This window comes from Coffea arabica, chromosome 9e, assembly GCF_036785885.1.
Source record: "Coffea arabica cultivar ET-39 chromosome 9e, Coffea Arabica ET-39 HiFi, whole genome shotgun sequence".
In the NCBI taxonomy this organism is placed as follows: Eukaryota; Viridiplantae; Streptophyta; class Magnoliopsida; order Gentianales; family Rubiaceae; genus Coffea; species Coffea arabica.
The window spans coordinates 322,867-334,206 of record NC_092327.1 but is presented as its reverse complement, the minus strand read 5'-3'; the positions used below and the strand labels follow the sequence as shown (position 1 = coordinate 334,206).

The following is an 11,340-nucleotide window of genomic DNA, read 5'->3' as shown; positions in this document are numbered from 1 at the left end:
AGGCAAAGGCAGTCCAATATGTAGCAGCTGTGGGGAAGAGGTGGAAACTCTAGAACACATGTTGTTTTTTTGTAATATTGCTGAAACGACCTGGAAAATTGCACCCATACAATGGGATGGTTTGAAGGATATGAGAGGAAATTTTGTAAGATGGTGGGAAGGGATATTAGGAGCGAAAACGAGGGAGCAAGGACAGGAGCATATAGCGCTGACTGTGAATATTCTTTGACAAATATGGAAGGCAAGGAACGGGACAGCTTTTGATGCATATGAGCCAGACCCAAGGAAAACAATGCAGAAAGCTGTGGGCGAGTGGAATGAGTATATAGAAGCCCAACAAGATATAACAGGAGAGTTCATTCAACAAACAACAAACTCAAGCAGTAGTAAGAAATGGAGGCCACCATCAAGAGGTACGATAAAACTAAACACTGATGCTGCATTTTCACAAAATTTGGAGAGAACAGGCATAGGTGTTGTGGCCAGAAATGCTGAAGGAGAGCTGATGAAAGTTTGGGCAAGAGCTGAACTAAAACGTAGTGAGCCACAGGTGGAGGAAGCAGCAGCAATTAGGATGGGAATGCAAATGGCCTGGAAAGCAAACTGGAGGGCAGTTGAGCTCCAATCAGACTGCAAAGAGGTGGTGGACATGATAAACAAGAAACAAAAGCAGCAAAACAACATCGTGGTCATCCTTGAGGATATAGCAAATATGAGATGTTTGTTTGAACAATGTACTTTCTCTTTTGTGCATAGAGATGGGAATAGATGTGCACATAGTGTAGCAAAATTTGCTGTAAAGCTAACAACAAATGTTGAATGGGATGAATGTTTTCCCATGTGGCTCCAAGAGGAAGCCCAAAATGACTTCAGAGGAGGCGAATCTGATGTACCTAAGTCTTGTAATATCAAGTTTACAATATGAAATGAATTTATGATGTTTCGACAAAAAAAAAAGAAAAAAAAGAAAAATGGTCAAATATGTATAGTAAAAGCCTAGTATTCAGTCAACTCGGACTAGACCAGTTCGAGCAGTTTTTGGTTTCTTTATATATCGCCCATTTGTCAATGTAATAGAATGGCTTGAAGATGGATGAGATGCAAATGGCTTGTCCATAAGCTAACTGATACACAGAGTCGATAATTATGATGGCGAGTAGCATTAGATTTAATTCAATATGATGGATGCTGAGATAGGTAAACATCTATAGTCAATAATACTATATATATATATATATATATATATATGTTGCAAATGAGATGCAAGCAACATTTCTCAAAAGGGATGACCACTTCAAACTATAATTTCCTTCTCATTTTATTATGCAAGAAGAAATTACAATACCTGAATACTCAGAACAAGAGAAACATTAATGACATCTTATATTGGTCAAGTAACACAAGTACAATTGGAATTTTCAAGAAAGTTATGCTGCTGATACTACAATAGGACTTCTAACAACATGACCAGCTCCATCACTCCATGCAAACCATCCAAATTCAAACTTTGTCTTCTTTATACTTGCAGCAACTTTTACTGTAATACTGAAGCTTTGTTTTTCCCCTATTTTGCTAAAGTAGAGTTTTGTTGGAAGGATTTCAACAGTATAGCCCGGGGGTGGTACAATGCTTACTGTGTAAGTACTATTACCAGTACCAACATTTGTGACAGTTCTACTCACAGTCATGGTGCTATTGAGTTTTGCAATTGCAAGTGAAGGGTAATTAAGATTACTGGGAGGAGGGACATGCTTTGGACATTTGAATGATGAATCGAGGAAAGCTGTGCCACTACTAGAAAGGAAGCGAAGGTAATCAGTGTAACTTGCATCATAAACAAGTCCAGGATCTACAGCTTTTGATGGTTGAAAATGGCCGGCCCCGTAGTGAAAAGGAGTTGCTATATTTTCCGCTGCATCTGTTATTGGTATCTGTACATTGTTGACCCTTCTTGCTGTGTAAAGAAAGTAAAAAAAAAATTTGTATAGATGAGGCGAAGAAGAAATAACATACTAACCTATGTGTCAATTAGAGATTATACTGAACAGGTGTAAAAACTAAAAAGTAATAGAAATGTACAACCTGTGGTCATTAGAGAAGATCTTATTGTAGCACTACTCCAATCAGGATGTATAGCTTTTAACAATGCAGCTACGGTAGACACATGTGGGCAAGACATAGAAGTTCCTGATGCAATGTTATACTTAACAACTCGATGATCTTGAAGAAGCTGAGTTGGAGGCGATGCCTCAGTCCACGCGGCCAATATGTTTAGTCCTGGAGCAGTAATATCTGGCTGGTAGAATGAAAGAATTCAACCAACTATTGTTAATAATATGAATATTTTGTGGAAAAGAAACTAATCAATTTAAATATTTGAATTTTAAAATCCATGAGAGAACTGTGCAAAACTAGATTGGAAAAAAATAAAATGAAATGGTTGACAAAAGTGTAAGTATTTTGGTTAAGAAGCATAACTATTCTTATTTTGCTGGATGAGTTAAACTTGTTGAGTTATAAGTTTTAAGGAATTGAGTAAAAGAGAACAGCTACAATTCTTTCTATTATGCATCTGGAAATGAAAAAAAAAAGATAACAGAATACTAAATTTGGATGAGAAAAACTTTTTTAGAGCACGGTATGTTAGCTTATTCCAAATGATAATATATCATTTTCTATGTAATAGACATGAAACTGTTAACGACACAAAGATTACTCATACCCTTCTCAAAATAGGGTGGAAGGAAGAAACACTAATATTTCTATGCAGAATAACACCTATATTGTTTTGAATCTTTTGAATTCCTTCCCCCCAAGTGCAAGAACATTGTTCCGTTACCAAATTATGGATCGCATTAATTTACTTCAACAATAATTACCTACAGAATTTTCATGTTAAACAGTAAAATTACCTTGAGAATATTTGGTTCAATTCCATTTGGACCTAGTGCTGTGAAAGGAGCCATAAATGGAGCTGGTCCAGTACCAATAATAGTTCTTCCTGGGAAAAGTGTTGCTGTTGGATTTTCATTATTCAATATATAACTCACTATTGTTGCTCTATCATTCTGAAGCACAGTTGTTCCAGGGAGTAGGAAAGGGCTTTCATCTACTCCTTTTCCGCCGTAAGGGTTGCCAAAAATGGCAGCCACTCCCCCTGCTCTTCTTACTTCCAATGCCTGAGAAATGAATCCTACCCAGCAGAAAACAACTTCGCCTTTAACAAGCTTTTTGGAAAGCGTACCAGGAAAGCAGCCCCTGTAAGGTTTGCTCATAAATGAGTAGAAATGGTGTATGTTATCCAAGGTGAAGTCTAAAAAAAAAAAGGAGTAAAGAAACTGAAGAAAGGGTGAAAATGCAAACCCGGTAGTCAGATTGGTGGTTTTGCCCGGGATTTCCACATCAACAGCATACACCAAAGGATATTTCTTGGTCTTCCTAAATGGCGTTACTGTACGCCCCTGTTGTGAAGATTAAAAAACAAGTTTTGATATCATATAAACAAAAATAATTTACCATGCATTATTGTTGGAAATGCCACTAAATTTTTTTTATTTGTGCATGTTGCAATTGATGGACAATGACTCTTCTGATTAAAGAAAAATTTTTTGGCTAAAATAATGAATGGCAAGTACTATATAGCAAATGATATAGTACACTTGTCACCATTTCTTTTACAGTTAGTGATCTTTTTGTTAACATATACAGTAAGTGTTCTCTGAGTGTGGCAAAATCATATTTTGAGGAAAGGTAAAGATCTAAGTGTTCATTTGCAATATTAAGATTGTTGGATTATCTTTTAGTACCTGAACAATCAGGCCATTTCCCAGAACAATTGTTGATTGAAATATTCGATCAATGCTACTAGCACCAACTGAGATGAGCCATGGAGCTACATTTGACACAGATGATGGAGTTGGCCCTGAATTACCAGCACTACATACCACGATGATATCTCTCTTCAGGGCATGCAATGATCCAATTGCAGTGCCATCTTCAGCATACGGAGAGCTAGTGTTGCTACCAATGGAGAGGCTAATAACATGAACACCATCCTTGATGGCATCGTCGAAGGCAGCAAGCGTATCACCGTCCGGGCATACTACTTCATCTAGAGGATCAGGTTGCCAACAGACTTTATAGATGGCTAGGCGAACAAGAGGAGCGCCACCAGAGGCAGTACCATTGGCGAATCCACCCAAGGAAGAAGCATTAGGAACTCTTCGTCCTCCGATAGTTGATGCTGTATGAGTTCCATGACCATTTTTGTCTCTAGGTGAACGGAATTCCATTTTTTCCTTAACAGGGCCATGTTCAGCCTCATAATGCTTTAGGTAGTATCGAGCCCCAATTATTTTCCTACAACATGTAATGAAATTTTTCACTTTTTTTTGCAAGATTATTTCATCTCTTCATCAGGCAATATTAGAACAATTCCACCCAATCCCCCACCCAACCATAAAAAATAAAGGAATAAAAGGAACCATCTATTAATTGGCAATGATCACATCTCAATTAAAAATTTGAAGTCATCAGAAAATCAAGCAAAAACTCATCTTGCAAAAGGAAAAAAAATGAAGTCCCTAGAAATTAACTGATGTGATTAGCCAATGCACTGAAGGTATTCATTTTTAATTAATATTCTTTCATGTTTGTCTCACTGAATTGTAGTGAGGAAACACAAATTGTGAAGAGTAAATTAATGCCCTATGGATCCTTTTGCTCAAAAAACAATGTTAAAGGAGCCTAGATATCTTCTTTTACTGATCATCATCATGAAAGTCGGCAATTTTTTCATAGCGGATTTTCTACTGATCATCATCATGAACAGTGATAATTGTGCATCTACTAATGGAGTTCCAATCGGCCAATGGCAGACCTGCCTCATAAGTATTGTTCTTCATTTTTCTTTAGCTATTTTGAACCTTCCTTTTTCCCAATTTATTGGTTTGGTTTTAGTTTGCGCTAGTGTTGCCGTTGCTGCTTCCTGGTGAGCATGTTGGTTTTACGCTTCGCTTTCCTTTGTTTTTCTCTAATTCTTCAAATATTTCGGAATTGCTGTCATACTGCTTTGTTTCTTATTTCTTGCTTGCTTTACTGTTTTCTCATGCACTGGTTCGACCATTTTAATTTTTTTCTGTCCCTTCTAAATTATTATCACCAAATCAGCTTCTCTTTTTTCTCTCCCATTTTTTTGTCACCTTTTCTTATTATCTCTTACATGATCATGGTTTCTTTGATAGCTTCTGTTGTTATTCAGTTCTGCAGTGTTGGACTTCTTCATACACACTGGTTAGTTATTCTAATTTTGTTCTTCTTTTACTCTTTTCTCTATATTCTATCCTTTAATTTGTACATCCTTGACATGCATTTTCTGATGCATTGTTACTTGCATCCTTGACCATCAATTGTTACTTTTTTTTGGACCACAATTTTTTGTGTGATCTTGTAGATCGCTCACTATTTTTTCATCTGGCTACTCACAGGTTTTATTTTCTCACCTTCGTTTTCCCTTTTTTATGTATAATTTCTTCCTTTTTTGCTTGCCATAAGTTTTCTGTTAATTCTTTTTTTCTTTTGGGAGCCACAAAAAATCTCTCTCGGCCTCTGAGAAGAGGAAATAAAAGGGTGTTCCAAAAAAAACAGGCAAGTCTCCTTAACTCGCTAAACAAAATCATGATCTGTTAATATTTTGTTTTGTTTTCTTATCACCTAGATTGACATGATTTGCATATCTTGAAGACTAATGGAGCACGAGAAGAAGGAAAGAATAGTTCAGTTTTTGGCAAAATGTTCACTTCAGGTTTGCCTTTGGTTTTTTTTTTTTTTCTGGCATTTTTTTGCTAATCTTTCCTTGGCTAAAAGCAACAAATCACCTTTCCCCCTTCTTTTGTGTCCTTTGTATGTTATGCTTTTGGATTTTATTACAAAGGAATATATTCAACTTAAAAAGTATTGCATCTGTATGAACTGGATGTGTAATTTTGGAAATGCATTTTAGATGTTTAGTGCTTAATGTTTGGTTATTAATTGGGAAACACAATTTCTTCACTTCATGCTAATCCTTACGCTTTATTCTCATTTTCTTGTTCCTTATTGTGGTCTCACATATCCTATGATAGATTTGATGGTCTAACATATTAATTATCTATGCTCTCTCATAAGTTTCAAATGTTTGTTGTAGCTTGAGATGTTAAGATCTACGAATTCTTTTCTCAAGGTGAGCATTGTCAGCTCTCTGTCTTTTTCCCATAGAGAAAAGTTAATATAATTTCATTTTTTCTTTTATTTTTCCTAATAAATTGGATTTTTCTGATATTTATTTATTCTAAATTTTTGTTAGATGAAGGAACAAAGCAAAAAGGAGGCTAATTTTTTTCATTTAGCCTTAAAGGCATGTTTTGATGTTTTAGTGTTCTCTTCATTTTTTTCTTAGCATTTTACTATAGTTTTCTGGTCACTTTACCCTATTTACTATTCTTGAAAAAAGTGGAGTATGAAATTTTGTGAAGGTACTGCATTTCCTTTAGATTTAGAGTCAGTTTCTTTAGTGTATTACCTATTTTAGTAAATTCATCAATAAGAGGTTGCAAGTCTTCTTTGGCTACTCCATTCCTTTAAGATCTTTAGTCCAGGTTCAATAGCATTTGTTTTCACCCTATTTCATTGAAAGTTATGATTACTGATGAAATCATTATAAATTTTTCCAATTCATAAAATTGGGGAATATTACAATTCTGATCTTGCAGGTGAAATATTACAAATTTCCTCCAACACTTTAATCAGATTTTGTAAGTTTTTGTTGATCCCTTATTTAAAACAGGTTCTATATGGTTAAATGTGCTTTGCTGCATCCTTCCCTTTCTATTACTGACTTCTTCTTGTTTTTCTTGCCATATGCATATCTCGATTTTTCCCATGTCTATGAAGCATCAAAACACATGTAAGAAATTTGAGAAATTTTTCCCTAACGCCTTCTGATGTTATAGGTCGAAATAATAGAAATATGTCTGCAGTTTGTCTTGCCTATGCCTTATTCACATATCTTGCTCCAAGAAGATTGTCGACCTGCTTCGTTGCTATTCTATAAATGGTTATACGCAGGTAAATCGCTACTCTCAACTCTTGTATCTGTTTTTAATTGCTAATCTCTTGGAGAGGTCTTCTATTTAAGATTTTTCCCCATGAGTGCGAATGTGTAATCTTTGTCATGGTGCAGGGTTTTTACCCATAATATTTTGATTGGTCTATTTGTTTAGACAAAAGAAAAAGTGTGAGGTTGGATATTATATAGGTGCAATCTTCTGATGAGTTTTTTCCTTCAGCCTTCTATTTTATCAAAATACCAGATTTTGAACAAATGTCATGAATCAGAAAAGTCTATGCTCAATTATAGATGGTAGAAACTGAATGTGAAAATTGGCTCTAATAATTTGAAATTCACTCCTTTAATTCATTAGTGAACAGTTTGATAATAGTAGCCTTCCTACTTTTTATCATGCAACTTATTTTAGATGGGTTTTCCTTCTGGGTTTATATTGTGTATGGCATGTGTTTTTAGCAATTAAAGGATTATTATATGACTAATTAATATGTTAACAGGTTAGACAAAATAAGTTAGAGCGGGACTAATTGGCAGTGGAGTGAGAGGAGTCTTAACATGGGAAAGAACAAGCATAGAAGGCCTGTTAAAGATTTATCAATTGACAGAGCAACTCCGTATGAACTTCAACTAGATGCTGCCTAAGATATATGTAATTTGGTGATAAAACACTGCATTCTGCTGAATTATTTTGGTGGTTCTTGATTCTCATTTTGCAGAATTTAAGTAGTGAACTCTACCACAAATCCTTGGAAGATGCTGCTAAGGTATAATTTGTTCATTATCTTTCATTTGCTAATCACCAGATAACATTTTGTTCCATGTGTGTTTCTTGTATTAGGAACAAAAAGAGGTTTACTTGAAATATCACACCTAGATAATCAGTTATTACAAAAATGGCTGGTCTGTGTGTCTATCTGTTTTTTGCATATGATGTTTTGATTTGGACAAAAGATTAAAATGTTTAGTATATGTATGTCTGTGTATAAAAGACTATTACATGTGGAGAGTTTATTCCTAGCATGTATTTAGAGACCATTAACAGGTATAAGATTAGGAAATTATGGCTGCATATTTGCCCAATGCAGTAGTTTTGCTAGAGAAGTTTTGCTCAGTTATACTTGGCTTAGTGTCTTTAGATCTCAACATTTTACTGTTGCTTGGGTAAATATTTTTGCTTTAGGAATCAGTGTTTTTTTATTGCCTTGAAGACTGCAGGAGGTAAAAAACATTTACTCATGTTGATATATTCACCAAGATTTATTTCTGCCATTTTTTGGGAAGTCATTTGCTTTACGATCTTATAGAAGAGATTTTTATTATGGCTATAGCACAACGTATGGTAGCACAGGCATGATGTGGACATGATTTGCTTCAAAAAAGCAGATTTTGTTTGGGAAAAAATCATATGATTTGCTTTAGTATTTGTATTTAACATGTATCTGCATTATATTAGTTGAATTTTTTTGGAGATTTTAATATTTCAGATTCCAATCTCGGTCCTTTATGTTTTGCATTGCTGGTTAAGCAGAACCACCCAAAAGAAATAAGAGGTTTAGCTGGTTGAAATTCATCATATGCAGAATTTGATAGTTTTCTTTGATGAAAAAATCTAGATTTGTTTTTCTTTACCTTTTTCCGATTTTTTCAGTTGCCTTTTTCTTTAATTTTGGTTTCTTAATCAATTCGGATGTGAAACTTTGGAAATGCATTCAGAATTCAGATGTTTAGTGCTTAATGCCTATTTATGGTTTGGCAAACACAAGTTCTTTGCTTTCTGCTAATCCTCAGGCTTTGTTGCTATTGTTTTGCTTCGTATTGTAGTGACGGGTTCTTTTTGTATCAATGCAAGTTTAATTCCGATTTTACACCCGTTGGACTGCAAGTATACAGGTCGCAATTTTAGTACAAGATGTGTATCGGGTCGATCCCACGAGCAGCAATTTAAACAATTACTAAGCCCCTGTTCTCTCTATTATTTAGACTTACCATTAATTTTGAGCAGAGAAAATCTAATGCTGTAATCTACAAATCTGATATACAAATCTAGTTTAACAAATGCTGAATGCAAATAGAGAAATTTCGCTTAATGAAGATTCTAGGGATGTAGATTCCACTTATGGCATAAACTACACAAATAAATGGATTTACTTCTTGCTATTATTCTTGCTTAACCAGAGATTTATTTCCAAGATTACCAAGTCTCATTTCCATGATGAAATGGCTTAGAGCAATATAGATTTCCCTATTTCCATGGTGAAATACTACTACAACTCTGTTTTAATTCATGAAATACTAAGTAATCCACTTAAGTGTATTTCTATTTTCATGAACATACAACTCAAGCTCTACTCATGTGTTTCCATTGTTATTACCAATTCTCTTTGAACAATAACAACTGTAAACAAGTTATTGGTGATCAAACAATAACAAGAAATCACAGCTACACAAGTAGACAAGTTAACTCAAGATATAACAAGTGTAAATCACATTCAATTAGTATTATTTAGCCATAAGTTTCATCTACTCCCTAGATGAAGGAGTTTAGCTACTCATGAATGATTTAACAATCAAATTCACAAGTTTATTAATGCAAAACATCATAAAGTACAAGTATAAGAAAGATAAAAGAAAGCTTAGCCAATTGAAGGTGAAGCTCCCCAATTCCTGCTATGTTCTTGCACAATATGATTACAAGTGAAAATTCTCCAAAAAAATGCTTCTCCAAGTACTCCTATCTAGAGAGAAAACTTCTTGCAAGAAGGAAAACTAGCTACGTATATTTATTTGCTATCCCCTTGTGTTTCTGCATAAAAAGTGGTAGAAATTCCATTCCTCTCACTTCATAATTTCCTCCACTTAGATTTTGTAAAAAGAAGTCAAAGATATGATGTTCCTTTTGTCCACACTCATTTGGTCTTCTCTTTTATTGCAGAAGCATGTGCCACCGATTTCTGTCCCTCAAAATAGCTGTAAAAGTTGTGAGAAAGGTAAAGAAAAACGGCTGTGCCACTTGCTGAGGAGAGAGACAGATCCGAGCCTCGGATCCGAGGAGTGATAATGGATCCGAGCTCGGATTATAGGATCCGAGGCCTTCCCATGATGGATCCGAGGTCGGATCGTCCTGACCTCGGATACACTCCGCCAGAAGTACAGACGAGGGGTCGGATCCCTCTTGTACACACGGATCCGAGCTCGGATCCGTGTTGAGCATTTTTCCAGTTTTTCACTTCTTCCCTTTTTCTACATTTTTTTGCTCCCACTTTCTTGTGTACTTTGTCCTCTGGATGACCCTGACATTTCTTTCAACTTGTGCATGAATTTCATACATCAATTACCTTCACAATTTCACAAAATTACGCATTAATCCACTCATTTATCAATTTCTTAACTCTTAAACAATATTTAAGCAATTATCACCAAAAGAGTTTAAATATGGCTTTAATCTTCTCAAAACATACCAAAAATTCATGCCAAATTCATACAAAATGTACGTTAAATATTCACTTATCATGTAGTTTCACACACCCTATGCTAGATTGATAATAGGTGGATATAATGAGTGGTAGCAGTGCTGATGTGTTAGTCTAGAGAAATTTTTAATATAATTGCATTATTTTCGGTGCTTAGTCTAGAGAATTTTTTAATAAATTGGTGATATTGATAGTAGGTGGATATAATGAGTGATAGTAGTACTGATGTGTTATGTTTATTGTGGTAATTTACTGATAAGAATTCAGTTAATTGAGTTTTTCTTTTTTTTTTTTTGGTTGCCTGCCACGGTATCCAGGGCTTTGCCCTGACTAATCCGTTGGTCGACCCGGGTCGCACACCTGGCTGTGGTGGGTGAGTCTCCCAACAAGGATAGCTGCATACGTCAGGTTTCGAACCCGAGACCTGCTTAAGCGGAACCAAGCTGCTTACCACTTGGCCCAACCCCAGTTGGTAGTTTTTCTTCAACGAAGGTAGGAGAGAGCGAAGAATGTTAATTTGGGAGGGATGGAAGAAAATTTTTTTTAAACAAGAGCAAAATGTTTTATGCAATAAAAAATGTTTATGTTTAATTATTCTTAAAACTATATCTATGTATCATTTCTGTTTCTTTCATAACGAAAAATTAGAACAAGTGTTTCATTCTATTTATGTCAAAGAACACCAATTGAAGAACAAGAACGTTACATAATGGTCCTTAATTTACATGGTTTTAGTATTTCTAGGTAAAAAGACGTTTGCCCAAG

At 35.1% G+C, this 11,340-nt stretch overlaps 2 protein-coding genes and 1 long non-coding RNA gene across 3 annotated transcripts; 2 read left to right on the top strand and 1 right to left on the bottom strand.

Moving 5' to 3' along the window:
- Nucleotides 1–292: 292 nt before the first annotated feature.
- On the top strand, nucleotides 293–925 carry LOC113710130 (uncharacterized). The gene has a single exon (XM_027232967.1). The coding sequence runs from the start codon at nucleotides 293–295 to the stop codon at nucleotides 923–925; it is 633 nt and encodes a 210-aa protein (XP_027088768.1).
- A 441-nt stretch (nucleotides 926–1,366) lies between these two features.
- LOC113710131 (subtilisin-like protease SBT5.6) lies at nucleotides 1,367–4,904 on the bottom strand. The gene is made up of 6 exons (XM_072066484.1): nucleotides 4,880–4,904; nucleotides 3,807–4,384; nucleotides 3,364–3,461; nucleotides 2,913–3,258; nucleotides 2,083–2,296; nucleotides 1,367–1,954 (listed from the first exon to the last, which is right to left on the bottom strand). Exons 1-6 carry the CDS (start codon nucleotides 4,902–4,904, stop codon nucleotides 1,428–1,430), a joined length of 1,788 nt encoding a protein of 595 aa, XP_071922585.1. The 3' UTR covers nucleotides 1,367–1,427.
- Nucleotides 4,905–6,681: 1,777 nt separating this feature from the next.
- LOC113709703 (uncharacterized) lies at nucleotides 6,682–7,871 on the top strand. The gene is made up of 3 exons (XR_011821310.1): nucleotides 6,682–6,791; nucleotides 6,990–7,104; nucleotides 7,822–7,871. It is a non-coding gene; the product is annotated as an uncharacterized lncRNA (long non-coding RNA).
- Nucleotides 7,872–11,340: the final 3,469 nt, after the last annotated feature.

Bases quoted from the DNA above. Each gene is read 5' to 3' on its own strand.
- LOC113710130 (XM_027232967.1), top strand. From the start codon at position 293: ATGCAGAAAGCTGTGGGCGAGTGGAATGAGTATATAGAAGCCCAACAA.
- LOC113710131 (XM_072066484.1), bottom strand. From the start codon at position 4,904: ATGAAGAACAATACTTATGAGGCAG. The intron at 3,462-3,806 runs GTACTAAAAGAT...TCTTCACAACAG, and splicing joins GAAATGGCCTGATTGTTCAG to GGGCGTACAGTAACGCCATT. The intron at 2,297-2,912 runs GTAATTTTACTG...TCATTCTACCAG, and splicing joins TTGAACCAAATATTCTCAAG to CCAGATATTACTGCTCCAGG.